Source organism: Hoplias malabaricus, chromosome 13, assembly GCF_029633855.1.
Source record: "Hoplias malabaricus isolate fHopMal1 chromosome 13, fHopMal1.hap1, whole genome shotgun sequence".
Classification (NCBI taxonomy): domain Eukaryota; kingdom Metazoa; phylum Chordata; class Actinopteri; order Characiformes; family Erythrinidae; genus Hoplias; species Hoplias malabaricus.
Genome location: NC_089812.1, coordinates 4124458 through 4144391, shown reverse-complemented (window position 1 = coordinate 4144391; position 19934 = coordinate 4124458). Strand labels below are relative to the sequence as shown.

The 19934-nt window shown below is 41.4% G+C and overlaps 1 protein-coding gene across 3 annotated transcripts; it reads left to right on the top strand.

Moving 5' to 3' along the window:
• The first annotated feature begins 41 nt into the window (after nucleotides 1-41).
• On the top strand, nucleotides 42-18013 carry LOC136665459 (myosin phosphatase Rho-interacting protein-like). 3 transcript variants are annotated; one of them, XM_066643101.1, is made up of 22 exons: nucleotides 42-184; nucleotides 1941-2018; nucleotides 2099-2164; nucleotides 2638-2789; nucleotides 3060-3117; nucleotides 3252-3369; nucleotides 4443-4782; nucleotides 6135-6237; nucleotides 9075-9155; nucleotides 9293-9349; nucleotides 9654-9719; nucleotides 9822-9911; nucleotides 10272-10381; nucleotides 10577-11039; nucleotides 11412-11498; nucleotides 11916-13742; nucleotides 14608-14755; nucleotides 14842-14956; nucleotides 15268-15427; nucleotides 15532-15633; nucleotides 16582-16668; nucleotides 17069-18013. In XM_066643101.1, the coding sequence occupies exons 1-22, from the start codon at nucleotides 74-76 to the stop codon at nucleotides 17129-17131; spliced, it is 4482 nt and encodes a 1493-aa protein (XP_066499198.1). In that variant the 5' UTR covers nucleotides 42-73; the 3' UTR covers nucleotides 17132-18013. The 3 variants fall into 3 exon arrangements, with proteins under 3 accessions (XP_066499198.1, XP_066499196.1, XP_066499199.1); XM_066643099.1 differs by having other exon boundaries at nucleotides 11913-13742; XM_066643102.1 differs by having other exon boundaries at nucleotides 48-184; nucleotides 2643-2789; nucleotides 11913-13742.
• The last annotated feature ends 1921 nt before the right edge of the window (nucleotides 18014-19934 follow it).

Here is a 19934-nt window from a genome sequence, read left to right as displayed (position 1 = left end):
ACACCGCTGAGGCGTTCGGAGTCAAACGTTAATTCAGCTGGAGCTGAGAGAGAGGGCGACGTCCGCGGCTAAAATGGAGTTCCCGTGCCACAAATTCCAGGCGAATATCTTTAATAAAAGCAGATGCCAGAACTGCTTCAAATCCCGTGAGCTCCATCTGATGAGCAACGAAGAATTAGAGCAGGTAAGGAAGTAGATAAAATGCTATTTGGAACCACAAACGTTGCTATAATTTAATTAATGTCTAAGCTAAGAGTCGGTGTGTGTCGAGAAAATGATCTGTAAATAACTGCTCTCAGCCATTAACGACCTACAGTTATGTATTGGAATATTTGCAGTAGATTAATACTGTTTGTATTTCATATGATGTACAGCTGTCGTGGTTCTATCGTTATGTTGAACTCTGTAAAGCACTCGACTAGGAACTTGTTGAATATTTGAAGCTGTTTGTTTAAGTCCTGAACTGTCAAGGGAGACATTTTATTTTCTGAAACACAAGTAGCTAAATAAAGAAGATGACTCTTACATTTGCCTTTGGCTGTTACTATGTACGAGTTTATTTTCGCCAGAGGGGCTTCAGACTGTCTTTTGCTCACCCAGTCATATTTAACACTAAATAAATTGCTTTATTTCCGTAAATTTGTTATTTTGGAGTAAAGTAAAATAAAACTGTGAAATTCAGTGAAGCCAGAACTTTCTAGAAAACCGTTTCTGTTCCCCATTTCGGGGCATTCCAACGGTTTTTCAAAATTTCTTAACACTCAGTCACTGAGAGGTAAACAAAGTCAAAATGGAAGAAACACAGATATAGCTATTAAATTTTTTATCAAAACATTTATTGTGTCTTTTCACTTTAAAAAACTTTAAAAATGTTTTATTTGGAAGATGTTTTTTCGTTATAAATACCTTGCTGTCACAAAGTCAGCTCCTGGATGAGTTAGTATTATTTATTATTTTTTTAATTCTTAAATTATTATTATTATTATTATTTGGTTATATCTAATAAATTTTAGAATCTCTAATTTGTCCATTCTCTTAAATTGTTCTTATTAAAATGACAAAGATGTTTTCCATCATCTTTCCTCTATTTTACAAGCTTCAATCCTATTATTATTATTATTATTATTATTGCAGGTTTGAAAGTGGATTTTTTGCCCATTCTTGTTTGATACACAACTTCAGCAGTGGCCCGTTCTCTGATGATCCTTTTCACAGTGTCCGAAAGAACGCAGAACGGGACTGAGAGCATGTCAGTCATACTCGTGTCCTCCGAAGTCATGCAGTGGGATCACATGTAGAATGAGGACCGAGCATTGTCTTTCTGAAATAATCATGGTGTCCCTAGGGAAAGATGTCAACTTGATGGCTGCATATGTCTCTCTGAAATCCCAATATACACATCCACACCAAAGGCACACATACATCTCCCATGTTCTGGGCACTGCGCTGCTGAACCCTCAAACTGTGGCACATATTGACTGTTGCACATTTTGCTGGTAACAGTTTCTCTTAGAACTCGAATGGTCAGTTTTATTCTGGAAAAGTGTTTTGTTCCTAAAGTTTCAGGTCAAAATATTCTCAGACATCAGATAACATTAATAATCAGTTCATATAATCACATGCTTTCACAGAGCTTTAAGAATGTTTGAGTCCATTAGATGTCTGCTTCTTATCATTACTTTGATAAACATGTTTTTATTTTCTTAGTAAATTTCTCTGAAATTCTGCATTTTACATGAACAGTTCAATTATAAAAACTGTGGAAATTGATCTGTTGATCTGCTCGAGGAGCTTGAAGTGTTGGTTTTGAATGTAACCAACAGTGTTTCCTTAAAAATATTACTTTGCTTGTGAATAACCTGGATAACGTCACTATATTTGGGGAAAACATGAGAATTTATGAAATGTCCATTAATTTATGGATTTTTTTTTCTTCACAGGTGAAGCCAATCTATGCAAGCTGGCTGTGCCTCGCACCAGAAGGGACTGACTTTGACAACCCAATGCAGCGGTCTAGGGTACGAACAGAATCAGAGGAGCAGAGTGTGTTGCTTTGAAATAATCTGTGGAAAATTACCTGTCTGTTTGTTGTTTTCAGAAATGGCAGCGGCGTTTCTTTGTTCTCTATGAGCATGGCAGCCTCCAGTTTTCTCTGGATGAATTGGTAAGGAGGAGGTCATATCTGTCTCTCACACTCACACACAAACAAACAAACCAGAAGAGCAGGAATAGGTCTGGGTGGCTCTGCTGCTTCTTGGATTTATGAGAGTCTTGTGCATGTTGGAGCCAGATGTGCTGCTGCTGGTTAGACACAGCGGCGGGCCTCTCCAACTGTGTGAAACTGAACTCACCTCATGGGATCAAATGTTTCCTTGCCTTTTAGTCTCCACAACAAGTCTCACATAGATTTGTGTAAGTAGTCATACAGCACAGATGAAGGAACTTATACTGGGGGCTGGGACACTTTCTTGGCTGTGGAATGGTTTCCGGAATGATTTCATCCATATCGTATCAAGTAAACAACCTTCACAATTAAAGTGTCTGTAGCTTGTGCGTCGTGTAGCTGTCAAGACTTCCTTGGATTGAAAACATCTGTATTTATTTGTTTATTTAAATTAAATTAAATCTATTTTTAAGCCCAGTACTATTCCACAAGGAACCGTGGACCTGAATCTGTGCACTGACGTGACGGATGCTGAAGCCAGGACGGGACAAAAGAACGCTCTGTGCGTCATCACCCCAGAGCAGGAGATCTACATCCGAGGGGACAGTAAAGAAATCATTAATGGGTTGGTGAAATTTCCTTTCAGTTAATTACAAATCTCAATCTTATCAATTGTGTTTTGTAATCTCCATGAAAAAGCAATGACTAGAGGGATATAGAGCAGTGGAAGTGCATTTTCTGGAGAGTTTTATTCAGAACTTGTGGCAAAAGCTGGAGCGGGACATCTGATCCAGAACCAACAGTCAAACACGTAGCTGAATTAAATCCTCACTGCAATGTTTGGTAACTAGCGAAGGTTTTAGTGATGTGTGTGTATGTATTTTCCTTTGTACAGGTGGAGTGAGCAGCTTACACTTTTCCTTCAGACCAATAAACAAAGCCAAAGGAAGAAGGTGACACTGTTTATTTCTTACAATGAATCATTATATAATTCACTACATTAAAAAATGTACAGTTTAATTTTGTTAACAATGTGAAAATCATAAATTAGTTTAGAAATCATAAAACAAATCCATCTGCTTCTTAGGAACCAGCAACTACAAAGAAAGTTGTGTGCAGCCCAGAGCAGGAAGACGGAGAGAGGAAAAATAACTCAGACACCACCACAGTCTGTGAGGAGCCCGATGCTGTCTACCTTGGTTCAGGTAAGTGTAGGAAAGAGGATGCAGTTTCTGTTTATAGTACAAGGTTATAGTACAGTTCTCTGCCTAAATGTAGTCCGGTAGATGAAGTTTGCTTCTTTAGTTTGGCACTGGAATTTCTGAAAATCTTGTGACACAAGTGATGATTTGTTTTGTTAAGAACTCGCATGTTAATGTGGTTTCTGACACCGATGTGCTGTTATTTACAAACATACTTAAATATAGGCACAGATTAAACAGCGATCTTAAAGCCTTTTTACAGATTTAAATTAAACCAGATAACTGACTTATTACCAACACGACTGTCACTATTTACACAAGATTACATTCTTGTCTCTCTCTCTCTCTCTCTCTCTCTCTCTGTCTATATATATATATAAGAGAAGTCACACACATTACATTGAATTGCTCTGTTACTTTGTATTAGTTTGTCTTTCTCAAGCCTCCCTATTAATAACAGATCTCAAGGTTATGTTTTACAAAATGTGACTATCAGCACTGAACCAGTCTCATTGAAAAGTAATGATAGAATGTGATTTAGATTAGTAGGAAGAGTTTTGGATCATTTTAATGTATATACACAGGACCACAGTGTTTTTTCCCATAGCCAGAGACCCTGTTGGGTTTAATCAAATAGTGAGTGGTGGGTACAGCATCTTGGATAACACTGCTGCCCTCAGTACAGCAGGGTGTAGTTTGATTCCTAGCCTGGGCAGGAACACCACTCTCAACTAGTGTTAGTGATTCCTGATGCTGCTGCTTTAATTTTTTCAAAAGTGATGAATCGCAGTCTTAATCCTGGAAGGTGGAAGCTTTAACCAAAACCTGAGAATGAACTTTAGAGTGTGGAGGTTCTGAAAACTCATGCACGTCTCCTGAAAACAAAGGAAGGTGTAATAAAGGACACAAAACACAGTCAAATTTGAAACAAAAAGAGCAAACACGAGGAAAATGTAAAAAAAAAAAAATATTGATTTGACTACATTAGCGGTTAGAGTTTTGTAACATGGTGTCTGTTTCGGTCTGTTTCACATGCAGAAAAACATCCTGCTGATAATATTTCTGTCTCTCCCTAGGAAAAGTGAAGCCCCTGGATATTTTGAATGAGACCTGCAGTGTTGACACTGTGGAGGGCTCTTTTTTGGCCCCAAGTATTCATGCAGCATGCACCAGCCCTGAGCCATGGGGCACGGAGAGCGACCCATTTCCTTCTGACTGTAGCCTGCCTCCGTCATACTCCCCCCTCAGCAGCTCCACCAGCTCCACCAGCTCAGTGGACTGGGAACTGGACCAGGACACAGAGAGCAGCTCTAGTAGCCATGATGAACCCTTGTCATTAACGCAGGCCATTGACCAATCCACTGACTTGCACCATGAAGAATGTGAGAGTGAGGATCCTTGCTTCACCGAGAGCAGGTAACAAAATGAGTCATGAAAGAAATTCCAGCTAGGAAACTTAAATCATTCTTTTCTGGTGTTTGAGAGCAACTATCTGTCCTTTTTTTCTGCGTGTGTGTGTGTGTGTATGTTTGGTCAACGCTGGTCCCAATGTGCAAACAATTTGCAGTGAGGGACAGCAGATGGCTTTGATGTAGTTAAAAATTTTACTCACACCACAGCCTATGCACAGCTCTAGATCAAAGCCCTTACCCCACCATTAGCAGGCTAGCTGCCTTTAAATTTAGCTTAAAGAATCCCTCCCAGTCCAGTCCCCTACAGCCTATAAAGTGTGAGACCTGCGTCACTCAAAAGCCTCACGCATGATCAGGTTTTTTGCCTTTCATTGAAAAACCAAGACCAGAGTCTGAATCAGATTTAATAGCCAATTAAGATAAGACTTCTAAGCCCAAAGTAGGAGTACCAGCAATTACCGCACACACATATTAGAGAGAATAAAATGTCATGGTATGGTTTAGGTTTGATCTTTCAATCATTATATTTCAGATAAAACTAAAGTGACCATCAACAAAGTCAGTGTGTGAGACCTTTTTGGACAAACAATGCATTGTAATTGAAAGAGCCAAGGTGAAGCAGTAATGAATGTTTTTACAGCCAGTCTTTGTAGAGAACACTTAGATTAAATGAAAGCAGAATAGAACAAATAATACTACAGTTAATAAAGCTGATGGCACAATATGATTTCATATGTTTACGGGCATTCTGACATACGATATTCATTGAAGAAGCCTGTCCTCTTTGGTTGGAGTGTAATGAAGTGTCTAAACAGCAGAGTTGATTTTTATCTGCTTTGGTGTTGTTTGCAATTTTCCCTGCTCTCATCTTGAGAATTTGAAAAGAATGGCTTGTAATTACACTCTACATACTTGACATGTTTTTCATACAGATGCAGGTGAATTGAAAAGAATGCACAGTGACATGTTTTAACACCTACAGCACGTTTAAAAAATGTCTTCAATCCCTCTGAAGGCATTCTGAGTAAAATGGGTCACATGTCGGTGACATCCATTTTCAACACATCCTGCTTCATGTGTGCCTATGGAGGGGCCTTAACCTGTAAATCCCTCGTGACAGACATTTTTTTTTTTCCTGCACATACATTGGTGGAATGTGGAAGGTCATTGTTTGATACATCCCTGTGCTTTCACCAGGGGCTCAGATAAAGAACGCTGGATGTAGGGACATTCAGGTCACAGGTGTGTGATTTGGTCACATCTGCCACCAGAGATGCTTTATGAAAGGGTTAATATCTGAATAACTAAATGAGAGGTTTATGTTGACTCGTCTATCTTCTCTCTCTCCCTCTGCAGAATTCAAGATGACTATTTGACTGACAAAAGAAAAGGCAAAATGTGTCAGCAATGTCTGAGGGAGGGCAGAAGCAGAAGCCAAACTCACACTGTTCAGAACAAGGTACTGTCCCATAGTCCATCTGTCATGTTTACACCTGGCTCGAGTTGTGTAGCTTTGCAGTTAGGGATGCAGTGTGTATATACATTCATTCAAATTATTGCTAATTATCTGCAATTATCAAATACAGTTCTGGGTGTTTATTATTCCATTTATAAAAATATATAAAAAGTGAATTTATCATTTTGAGTATGTATGTATTTGAATGAGTATGCAGTTGAAAGTGCATGAAAAGTGCTGGACTTGACTTTGGAAAATCTGTATGAACCCTGGGAGGGCTAACATGCACGTGCAGCCGGCTCGACTATGAAAACAAAGAGCAGAGAACAACACACAGAAAGCTGGTATTACTTAAGTTGTGTGGTAATAGTGTGTGCTGTGTTGGTGTGAGTGGATCAGGCACATTGGAGTCAGTGTCATTGCAACACAGAATGATCCCCCCCCCCCCCCCCCACATAACTGTTCTGGGGTGGTCCTGAGGCTCATGACCGTTGGCTAAAATGAAGAAAGGGGCAAATAAAGTATGCATAGATACTGGTGGACTACAGTCTGTAGCTGTAGAACTACAAGGTGTTCCTGTACGGTCAGTGGAGCTGAGAGACTGGATGTTGAGTGTAGAAACAAGGAAGTGGTCATAATGTTATGCTTGATCAGTCTATTTACCTGGCTGTTATTTTGTCAGATCATCACCCTTTCGGTTGAGCTATTATTTTTGTTTCCATTGCTGAGAGCAGTGCACAGCTGGTTGGGGTAGTTTTGCCCAGGGGTTTGTTTGGCCGTGACTCAGAAGACCAGGTGTTAACAGGAAGGAAATGTCACCTCTTCAGTGTACATTAGTGATGTGAGCTGATAGCAGGGAGCTGGTGTCTGACCTGTGAGCACACATGTAACCCTGCTGATTCGTAGCGTCAGACGTATGAACAGACCCACAATTAGACTAGCATGTATGTAATAGCACTGGATGGTATGAATGAATGAGTCACTTGCCCTGGGGTGTTCTTATACTTGGATGATTGTGTGTTTGTGTGTGTGTTGTCTTAAAGTAGGATTGTATTTCACTCAACAGTTGTGATCTGTACTGAGATTGGTCTGCACATGAGCACTCAGGTTGTTTCTTGTTTCTTGTAGGTTATTATAATTGTGGCAATCCCTTACTGGCTCTGTTGCTCACAAACAGTCAGTTTACTGTTAAAAAAAAAAACAGTATCAAAAATCAAGAAAGCTACTTTATCTCCAGTCGTTCACAGGGCGACACACACTCACACCTACGGACACTTTTGAGTCCTCAATCCACCTACCAACACACCACACTCCTCACAGACAGTCACCCGGAGGAAACCCACACAGACACAGGTAGAACACACCACACTCCTCACAGACAGTCACCCGGAGTACACCCACGCGGACACAGGGAGAATGCACCACACTTTTCACAGACAGTCACCCGGAGGAAACCCATGTGGACACAGGGAGAACACACCACACTCTTCACAGACAGTCACCCGGAGGAAACCCACACAGACACAGGGAGAACACACCACACTCCTCACAGACAGTCACCCGGAGGAAACCCACGCAGACACAGGGAGAACAAACCACATTCCTCACAGACACTCACCTGGAGGAAACCCACGCGAAACAGGGAGCACACACCACATTCCTTACAGACAGTCACCCGGAGGAAACCCACGCGAAACAGGGAGCACACGCCACATTCCTTACAGACAGTCACCCGGAGGAAACCCACGCAGACACAGGGAGCACGCACCACATTCCTCACAGACAGTCACCCGGAGGAAACCCATGCGAAACAGGGAGCACACACCACACTCCTCACAGACAGTCACCCGGAGGAAACCCACGCAGACACAGGGAGCACACACCACATTCCTTACAGACAGTCACCCGGAGGAAACCCACGAAGACACAGGGAGAACACACCACATTCCTCACAGACAGTCACCCGGAGCGGAACTCAAACCCACAAACTCCAGATCCCTGAAGCTGTGACAGAGACACTTTGGTTTATTCTGAACATTAGCAGTATGTTATACAGCATGTTGTTGGAGTTGCCCTCTGTAGACAAGTCTATAGACTGTTTAAGCATGTGTGTCTTGTTTGTTTTTGTTCTGGGGAGAGGAGTTAAAGGTCTTAGACCCAAACCCCCTGGGTAGTTCAACTTCCTGTTTCCCATCCAACTTTTCCTTGACAGGGCAGGGGGACATCTATGGAAACATCAATGGAACTTGAAAGTGGATAAAATTTGTTTAGCTTTCTTGAGAAGTTTTACATTGCTGTCAAACTAGATCTTAATATAAGGAAATGCTACACTATGAGGAAATAAACATATTCCCTGGAAAACAGCAAAAAGCTGTAGTCAGTGATGTAATTGCTGGTTTTAAGAGGAAGTTAACATCATTCAAACCTTATTATCTAGAATAATCGCAAATCCGTTTTATTTTAATTGTTTTTAAATAAAGGTTCTTAAAGCTTCTGTCATAGATGGGAACTGTGCTCAGATCAGATGCTGAGCTGTGGGCACTCATGAACCTGTTACCGGTTCACAGATTGTTCTTCCACTTTTGATACTAACTAATGTGTACTAGGAACACACTACAAATCTGTTTTAGAGAGGCTCCAAGTTAGTGATCAAGCCATAACTATGTGGCCTTTGATCACTCAGATCATTACACTTGACATTTTTCTTGCTTCCAACACTAAAAACCGACAGTTAACTGACTCTTCTTTGCTTTAGAAAAAAAAAACTGGCCCCCCTCCCCAACATTTAGTGACTGTGTTGTTTCCTTTTTGTTGTGTGTGTGTGTGTGTGTGTGTTTCAGGAGAGGTCATCAGGTTTTATAGAGCATCCTCAGAGAAGAGCGAGGTCACTGGACATCAGGACATCAGAGTGTACAAAGACAGTGAGTGAGCGGGTCCATACATCCACAAACACAGAGGTGCTCAGTGTTGAAGTGACTTGTTGAAAGATCAAAGTTCTGTTTCTATAACAACGAAACAGAAGAGCCCATGTTAAATGGACTTTTTATTATCTTTACAGCCAGACCTTTTGAACTTCAAAAAAGGATGGCTTCTCCAACTGAATGACCATGAACAGGTGAGTACGTGCTTAACTAGTATCTTGTGTGTAGTGCAGGTCTGGCTGCATCCCAGGTCTGTACTGCATGTGGAAAGTTTCGTTCAATCAGGGCATCTTACAGCAAATCAATCTGAACAAGTATGTTTACATCTTAAATTACATCTTGATTTAATTACGCATGCATCCCTTTTGATAGATGACGTGTAGTACTTCAGCTGATATACTGATGTCACTAATAAAAAAGCAACATGAAATTATTCTGTGATTATTCTACGTGCAAAAGCATGTTTTAGTGCTGAATGTTTCTTTTATCTTTTGCCAGTGGAGGAAGTTCTGGTTTGTGCTGTCTGCTCACAGCTTGCATTATTATGAATCTGCAGCAGAGGAGGCAGGTCCACTGACTTCACTTTGCATTACATCATATTCATATTCACACTGCTTTTCCTTAACACTTCCAGAATTATCCTAATGATATTCTGTTTTTGTAAAGGCCTCCGAACTTGTCGGGGAAATTGACCTGACAACCTGTTACAAAGTGACCGAGTACCTAGTTGAGAGGAGCTATGGTTTTCAACTTCTTGTAAGTCAAACCATTTATTATCATATTCATGATGTAGCTGATGGTTACTTGCAATTTAAATAATGTATATAATTATGATTGTTCCTTGTATACAACTATTAATGTACAAACACGTTCAAGTTGCTTGCAATCTTAGCCAGTGTCCCAGATGATGAATTTAAATAAGAATACATTACTCTCCACTGCCCTCTACATTTGTTAGTGAGAAACATTCAGTAAACAGTTAAGTTTTTCTAAAAAGGAAATTTTTTAGGAATTTTTGTTTTTGGAGTTTTGAGGTCATTCTTGGCCTTTTCAAACTCATTGAGAAAGGTTGTTTAGGTATGTTGTGTCTTATTAAGTCATGATTGATCTGTCTAGACTCATAAACTTATTTACACACTGGCTGCTTTGACTGCTGGGATACGGCAAAATTGGATCCAGGCTCTCCAGAAGAATATCCAGCAGCGTAATGCACCAGATGTTGCCAGGTAAGTGAAAAAGCGTAGTGGGTAACACAGCTGCCCTTCTCAGAGCAGCCTAGGGTTTGATTCCCTGTTTAGGCAACAAACACAACATATTCAGGCAAGACTCTAAACACTACAAAGTGTAAAAAGTCGGTTTAATTGGTGTTTTTAAATTATATTTGCACCCGCTTAATTTAATTCAAACGCAAACTTTCCCAGCCTTGCAGATATTCAACTTCTTCAGGGAGCACTGTGTAGGCCAGATGTGACTCGGGACTCCCAGAACAGAGTGGAACACAGGTCTGCCCACAACAAAACATTTGGGTGTGATTCTGAGACCACTGACTGGGATGAGACTGGACATTTTTGCCAGGAAGCGACCGTTAAACAGGAGAGGTTTGATCTTCACTCTGAGAAAGAGCTGGAGAAGCAAAGCACCAGGAGCAGGAGGAGAGGAAGAGAGGAACGTAAGCAGAGGTATGCGATTGTTATGGGTTCTTCAACATGTGCTGAAGAAGTCAGGAGCAGCGCTGGATCTCCAGAGCAGAGGCTGAGAGAGATTGAGGAACGTTGGCAACAGGTGGAGAGGACAGCTATCCGTAAAGGGAAGGAGGTGCCGTTGCACCCAGAGTGTAAGAGCACTCAAGAGTTGGAGAAACGTCTGGAACATTACCAGAGAAGGGTAAGAGGAAAAGACACCTCAGTAACCTGCAGGGCTTTGTAAAATTAATAAATAATGTAAAGTGTGCGTATGTTATCTCTGACTGGCTACATGGGCTGATATTCGTCTAAAATATTCCTCTAAACATTCTGAGGGCAAAAACTCAGCTGATACAGAAACACAAGTCGCGCTGTGTCTGCAGCTGAGGAAGCACCGGTTACATCAATATAACGTATCTTAATAGGCTTCATATTTAAATTACCTAAGAACTGGTGCACCCTTCTTGTTAGGAGCATAAATATTGTATTGGGTAGCAGGAGTTTGGAAATAAAATGTAAAATTTCTTTTGGTTTGACTGTGTATGTAATATGTTCACATTCTGAATGATGCCAGGTGGAGCAGCTGACTGTCCAGATAACACAGTTTACTGACAGTGGCCAATCACTGGAAAATGAATTCAGTCCTGCTTGCAGATGGCTGGTACGTTTAAACTCATATCAAGTCTTTGTATTATAGAGCTGAGCTTAGAAATGGAATTTTTACTCTTGTTTAATGTCAGATATGTTGTTCTGGGCCTCAGGGAAATATATAACGTTTCAAGAAAATAGTTAATGGCAGATTGTTTTGTAATCATATGTTTTTAAACTTGACTGAACTGATATTTTAAGGCGTAAGCCAAAAAAAAAAATCAACACCAATCAAAGAGCTTTCAGATGTTCCCATAGTCATGCTTAATAACGGCAATGCTTTATTCTTAATGCAATATTCATACAGACATTTTTCCCCTGTCTGTGAAAGTTAAAACGAATAGTTGAAATAATTCCAGTTTAAATAAATGAAATAGTTATTCCTGAAACTGATGAGATCTGACCAAAACTGTATCCCTTTTAAAAGCAGGAGCCAACATTTGATCTTCAATGCAAGATTCAGAAAATCGTCCCAAATAAACAGGATCCTGCGGTGACTCTGACCGGCAAATACCAAGAGACAAAACAGCTTCCTCAACTTGAGAATCTGAGAAAACAACACAAAAAGAACCAGCTGGGCTTCTGTCCTTCAACCCAGTTCATAAATGACCTTAAAGTAATGAGTGAACAAGAAGTGCATTGTGACATGATATCACATGCTTTGTGGGAGGCAACCAGATACTGGGAGGATGAGTATAGCAGCGTGGTGAAGGAAGATATAGGTCCTGATCCAGCTGTGGTGAACCTATGCTGTCAGGAAGCCGAGTTCCTTGCCAGGCAAAACGAAGCCCTGAACCAACATAATCAAGAGCTACTGAACCAGCTTGCAGAGGCAAACCGAGAGATTGACAGGCTTAAGGCTGAACTCCTACACCAACCAAATGGCTGCCAGTCAGAACTGGAGTCCGTGGTGGAGCGTCTTGAGATGGAAATAACCAGGACCTGTGGACAGATTCAAGAGGCAAGGAATCAGCTGGTAGAAATGGAGGAGAATCTGAAGGAGACCCATACAGCTCTTCAGTTAAGGGAGGCCACATTAAGAGACTTAGGATTTTTAACCAAGGACTGTGAAAAGATAAGTGAAATATCATTCCTAGAGGAAACTAACAGACTTTGTCAGAATAGCCAATCCCTAGAAAGCAAGAGCCAGTTACGTCTCTCTGAGCAGAACTGCAGGGAGCTCCAGAACCAAAATGCACTTCTCCAGGAATCTGAGGTTTTACACAGTGAGATGATAAAAGAGACTGAGGAGAAAGTTGGGACATTGCAAAAAGGGCTGGAACAGGACATATCTTGTCAATGGGAAAGGTTGATGCATCTACAAAACAATCTGGTTCCAGATGGAAGATCATCAAAGGAAACAGTACAACATGTGGTTAAGGAGAGGGTCCGGATGACATCCAGTGTCCTCAGCGTGTTATTAGAGGTCATCAAACATCTAACGTGGAGTGAGAAGCAGGAATCCGCCCCAGACCTTGAGAATGCACAAATGCATCATAGTGTGTTAAATGGACTACTGTTGGAGAAGAACCTTTGGGAAGGCTTTGTGAACAGCTTGAACCACACTCCATCTCAGGGTTTGATGACTGAAGGAGCTGGTCTGCTTTTATGTGCGAAGATGAAACAGGAAGAGACTGAAATGTTCCTCTCAGCCATTAACATGCCTGGAGATACCAGTAATCTGCTTGCTTCAAGCAGAGATTCAAACCCAAATCATTCAGCAAATATACCTTTGGGCAACCTTGACATTAATGGAATTCACAGTGGTACAATGAAGGAAGAGCAAAGGGAAAGGACAAACCTTTTCAATGAGCAGCTTGCACTAATACGGAGAGTTCTGGAACATCATATAGAGAACAGACTAACGCTGCTAAACCATGTAGCATCTAAAGTGGAGTCATCCACAAATGAAATACACTGCAATATCTTCGAGCAGACAAATGGATTCTATCTGGATCCTTTAGTCAGTGTAGTCATGGACGTCTTTATTGCCTATTTGATCGGGAATCTTCTTCAGGAAGATAGGACATTGCCTATATTTGAGGCTTCCTGTAGCAAAATGGCGTCTGAAAACCATGAAAAGATACTGGAACAAAACAGCCATGAGGAAACTAAGGCAAATGAGACTGACACTAGTAATTCACTGAGATGTTACATAAAGGAGCTGGAACATGTGTTTTCTAAAGATGCAAAGAGGATTGCTTCTCTACAACAGCAACATGAGGAAGACAAGGACAGGTTCAAGATGGAGATAGTGGTTGGGCTAATAATTCTTAATTTTTTTTTTTTTTTGCAAAATAACATAATAGTCTTTCTAGCCTATTTTCAAAGCATGTTCCATATTTCCACGTTTGTTCTGTTTAAAGGGAATTTCAGTAATTTTTTTAAATATCAGCATAATTAAATTGTGAGCAAAATTAGGGCGGCAGCAGGTGATGTCGCAGTCACACAGCTCCATGGACCGGAGGTTGTGGGTTGAAGTCCCGCTCCGGGTAACTGTTTGTGTGTTCTCCCTGTATTGTCGTGGGTTTCCTCTGGGTGCTCTAGTAGAGACAGTGAATGTATAAAAACATTGGTAGGTGGATTGGGGACTGGCGCCCCCTCCAGGGTGTGTTCCCGCCTTGCGTCCAGTGATTCCGGGTAGGTTCCGGACCCACCGTGAACTGGATAAGCGCTTACAGACAGTGAATAAATTAATGAATTCTCTGTTCTAATGAAATTTACAGGGCCATAATTGTTCGCAGTGACTGTAAAAGGCACCTGGTGCCTGAGCTATATTTGTTTATTTTCACTGTACAGAAATCTAAGTTGGTATATTTCTTTACAGTGAGCCACTCTGAATTACTTTTACATCTCTGTGATTCTAACAATGTAGAAGTTTTGAAAAATTGGTGGAATTACCCTTTAACTTTCCATATTGACACATCTATCACAAATATACAATTCAGTGGGGTGTAATTGTCCATATGTTTTTATATAATTTTTCATTCTGAGGTCAAGACTTATATTAATAGCATAAATAAATATCTTAATTTTACAGAACAATGAAGAAATGGTAGGAGACCTAGGGGTTTATTACTGGTAAAGTTTGTCATTTTGCTGATCTGCTCCTTTTTCATTAGGCTGCGTACGAACAGGGCTTTGCATTGTTGAAGGAATCTCATCAGAGGCTCACAGAAGACCTTCTCCTCAAACACCAGCAAGAACTGGAGCTCGTACAAAAAGAGAAAGAAAGACTTTTAGCTGAAGAGGCAGCTGCTACATTCACTGGTGTGTGTTTGTGTGTGTGTCTGTTGGTGAAAGTTTGCTTAATTCTAAATATTGTTTAGTGCAACTGCTAATGTGAATCTTTTCAGTGATTGAAGCCTTGAAGAGAACCCATTGCTCAGAACTGGAAAGGAGGTTACAGAAGGCAAATCATGAGAACAGCAGTGGTGACTCAGGCATGGCAGGCTTATTGAAAAATCACAGGTACAGAACCTCCTAATTCAGATCTGAAAATCCTTTACGTGTAAGTGTTTGTCCATCTTTTTTACCTGGATTGTGGGAAGCTGAAAAAGCAACCGACTTCTAAGGCTGAATGTTGGAGAAGGAGTGTGGAAAAATATATATTTCTGGTGATTTATTTAAAGACCATTTTGTTTAAATGCTTCCTACTTTTTTCCTGTCATATTTTGACTGGAAATTAAATGAAGGGTGATTTCTGACTTTTAGAGAGCAGCATAGACACTTGTGCCTAATTAAGATTGTGTTGTGTGTGTGTGTGTGTGTCCACACATTAGTGATGAGTTGGCTTTAGTTCAGAGGGAGCTGGATGCACTGTCTGAGCAGTTCTCAAAAAAATGTCTAGAGTGTACTCACATGGCCCAAGCTCTGGAGGCAGAGAGAAAAGCTCTGCAGCACTGTCAGCAGAAGAACGTAGACCTCAGCACACGCCTCCAGGTAACTGCCCTGTCTATAAAATATGCTGTTTTATTGAACTTAGCTGTGCCTTTGGCTACACTCTTTCGAAATTTGTTACAACTTCATATGTGCACATTTTACAGAAGTTAAACAACCGATTTGCTGAGGAAGTGGTCAGAGTGTCAACGATGACAAATGATGGTGCCTTTCACCTGAGTGGTAACAGACAACAGTTTGAACTTGAGGTTAGTGCAGTCTTTGAATAATATTCATTCATTCATTCATTCATTATCTGTAGCCCTTATCCAGTTCAGGGTCACAGTGGGTCCAGAGCCTACCTGGAATCATTGGGCGCAAGGCGGGAATACACCCTGCAGGGGGCGCCAGTCCTTCACAGGGCAACACATACACACATTCACTCACACACTCACACCTACGGACACTTTTGAGTCGCCAATCCACCTACTAACATGTGTTTTTGTACTGTGGGTGGAAACCGAAGCACCTGGAGGAAACCCACGCAGACACAGGGAGAACACACTAGAAGAAATAAAGACACCAATCCATTTGGATTCATATGTTCAATTGTTACACAGTGTGATGGAAAAAAAACACCTGCTCATGCCACATTTTTCCATAAATCAAGGGTTTTACAGGGAGTTTACCCCCATTTGCTGCACTGACTCTACTCCTCTGGGAAGGGTCCACACTAACGTATGCTGTAGAGATTCAGTCAGCCACAGTAGCATTTAATGAGGTCAGGTCATGATGTTTCACAGTTGATTGTTCATCCCAAAGAATTAAAACAGGGCTCCATCACTCCAGAGAATGCAGTTTCTAGAGTTACTGCTCCACAGCCATTACATCAGAGGTTTCATCTGTTCTAACTCCATACCTTATAGCCCTGTACTTTGGCATTAGCTTGGTATTTAATTTCATGCCATGCATTCCTTCAGAAATTATACAAGCTGTGTGTGAACTTTGACTGGCTGAGTGTGTGATACCCTGTATTGGACTGGCTCCCTCTCCAGAGTGTGTTCCTGCTTTGCGTCCAATGATTCTGGAAAAGGATGGAGAGTTTAGGGAGAATTAGTTCCTGAATGAATGTGCTTTATTGTACTGTTAACTAGGACTAATACAACAAACTACAAATCTGTGTTCAATACGTCTTATGTATTTTTTTATGATTTCAGATTATGCTTCGGGTAAAAGAAGCTGAAGTCTTTCATCTACAACAGGAAAACAGCACGTTAAAAAACGAAATTGAGACCGTCCAAATGGTGAGCATGGCAAGCTGGTAACCAAGCAACTGTATTTCTGATTAATGCTATTAAAGGAACAAAAGGTAGTATGTTTACTTCTAAAAAGGTACGAAAATCATCGTGCTGCTCCACTGACCTGTAATAGATCAAGCAGAGCCACTGTTGTTATTACTCTGGGCTTAGCACTGCAGAAACTCCACTATGTAATTTTGGAAGTGGGAAGGAAACCACCCCCACCTCCTCCCACCTTGATTTCAGGATACTGCTGTAAATGTGAATTACCCTCAGTTACTGTAGAGGGAGCCAAGGTGCAAAAATCCAAAACCTTACCTAGTGTTTCTTTAATGAGTTGAGATAAAAGTATAACTTTCTACTGCATTTACTACGTGCATTGTTATGTGTGTTCTCTTTCTTGCAGGATCAAAGGCTTGCTATAGAAAAGATACAAAGACATTCAGACCGATCTGAGTGTGGCGAATGAGAAGGCAGAAAATCAGGTCGTGCAGCTCAGGGAGCATCTAAGGCTTGCTTACGACGCCTTGGAAGAGTCTGTGGAGAGGGGGACATCTGCCATTGATTTTAAATCGACTCGTCAAGTCTTATTACAAAGCTGACATTTAAATTTATAGCACTTTTCTATATATTAAGGACCTGTTTTCTGATCCCTTTCCTTGTATTTGACAGCTGTAGCTCTTTATCTGGATCTGACTTAAGGCTTAAACTGGCCCTTTTATTTATTTATTTTTTTAACACAGGTCACCTACAATAACTTAGATTTGCCCACAACTGTGGATAAGGAGATCATTCAGCATTCAAATAGAGGGAAAAATGAAATGTCACTGAAGATATAGATATCTAGATTGACTTGTCTGTATTTATTTATGTTGTTTGTACACAAACTGAAGATATCTTAACACCGTGTGATCTATAATGAACAGGAAGTTTTACAATAAAACATTTTTTACCTTTTTAACTAGTTCATGTTGACCTCAGGCTGGAGGTTCAGGGGAAATATTTTCAGATGTCCTTCTTTTCTTTTACTACAAATTCCAAGAAAACTAGTCCTGATCTATTATATTAATCTTTTTGTTTCCTGAGTGTGTGTGTGATGCACCGTCTTATTTATATGCACCTGTCATTATTCTTTTACATGACAATTTTCCTATATCTTTTAATATCACTTGGAATCACACGTTTGTTGTTGTTGTGCCTTATATATTTAAATAACCTTTGTTCATAGTGAGTGTCTTGTATTATCATTGTGTCTCATTCAGCAGCCTGAGCTGAAACATGTCTTCAGTATGCACTGAAAGAGCTAAAGTGTTGTATGGTTATTATGCTTAATAAAAAACATAATTCACAATGATCTGCTTTGGAGTTAAGTTCATCAGGTATATACCAAAATTTCTGGTAGGGAACTGGCAAAATAAATAAATAAAATTTCTGTCCAGCAGAATTCAAGTTTGCTTCACTTCTCAACAGGCCATTCAATTTGGGTACATGGACATCACACAAGAGGTACAACAGAGACAACGTTAAAAACTAGTTAACCGGACAAAGATAGGCTAAATGATAAGGGGAAGATCCAGTCCTGCTCTGGGTGACTGTGAGGAGTGTGGTGTGTTCTCCCTGTGTCTGTGTGGGTTTCCTCCGGGTGACTGAGGAGTGTGGCGTGTTCTCCCTGTGTCTGTGTGGGGTTCCTCCGGGTGACTGTGAGGAGTGTGGCATGTTCTCCCTGTGTCTGTGTGGGGTTCCTCCGGGTGACTGTCTGTGAGGAGTGTGGCGTGTTCTCCCTGTGTCTGTGTGGGATTCCTCCGATGACTGTCTGTGAGGAGTGTGGCGTGTTCTCCCTGTGTCTGCCTGGGTTTCCTCCGGGTGACTGTCTGTGAGGAGTGTGGTGTGTTCTCTCTGTGTCTGTGTGGGTTTCCTCCGGGTGACTGTCTGTGAGGAGTGTGGCGTGTTCTCCCTGTGTCTGTGTGGGGTTCCTCCGGGTGACTGTCTGTGAGGAGTGTGGCGTGTTCTCCCTGTGTCTGTGTGGGGTTCCTCCGGGTGACTGTGAGGAGTGTGGTGTGTTCTCTCTGTGACTGCGTGGGTTTCCTCCGGGTGACTGTCTGTGAGGAGTGTGGTGTGTTCTCTCTGTGTCTGTGTGGGTTTCCTCCGGGTGCTCCGGTTTCCTCCCATACTCCAAAAACACACGTTGGTATGTGGATTGGCTACTAAAAAAAGTTTCCCTATGTGTGTGAGTGTGTGTTGCCCTGTGGAGGACTGGTGCCCCCTCCTGGGTCTGTTCCTGCCTTGCGCCCAGTGATTCCGGGGAGGCTCTGGACCCACTGTGACCCTGAACTGGATAAGCACTTACAGACAATGAGGGAATTATTGTAAATTTGAGACAAAGCTTATTTCCTGGGTTCCTCCCGCAGTCCAAAATCACACGTCTGTTGGCTATGTGAAACTGGTGCCCTGTTACTTCCAGAACCATGCAGCTCTGATCAGGACAAAAGGGTTACAGAAGATGAATAAATGAAAAATATTTCCTGGGTATGGCTTTGCCGTTAAACCCATATCTCAAAAATAAATGAAAAACAATACCTCATTATGAAACTAAAATGGCACTCCCTGTCCAGTGTGTTTTAGTGCACTGGGAGTCTTATAACTTATGGATATCATCATCTTTGCTGCTTAATCACTTTCAGGACTTAGAAGACAGTTATTATTGACTATTTGTGTGTGATCTAGTGTAGTAAAGATTCATTCATTATCTGTAACCCTTATCCAGTTCAGGGTCGCAGTGGGTCCAGAGCCTACCTGGAATCATTGGGTGCAAGGCGGGAATACACCCTGGAGGGGGCGCCAGTCCTTCACAGGGCGACACACACACACACACACACACTTTTGAGTCAATCCACCTACCAACGTGTGTTTTTGGATTGTGAGAGGAAACCCACGCGGACACGGGGAGAACACACCAACTCCTCACAGACAGTCACCCGGAGCTGGAATCGAACCCACAACCTCCAGGCCCCCCAAGCTGTGTGACTGCGACGCCACCGTGCCGCCCCCTCCAGGGGATGGCGCCAGTCCCCAATCCACCTGTGTAGTAAACAGATTGGGTTTTTGTTTACATAAACGTTTTATTTCGAGGTATTTTAAAACCTCGATAGTCTTTTTTTTAACCCTATGTGCAATGGTCTCACGGGTTTAGAGATTATACAGAGTGCTTATTCACAGTTATACTGACAAATTTTACTAACAGATGAAGACCTTTGCTGTATACAGCTCCCCTC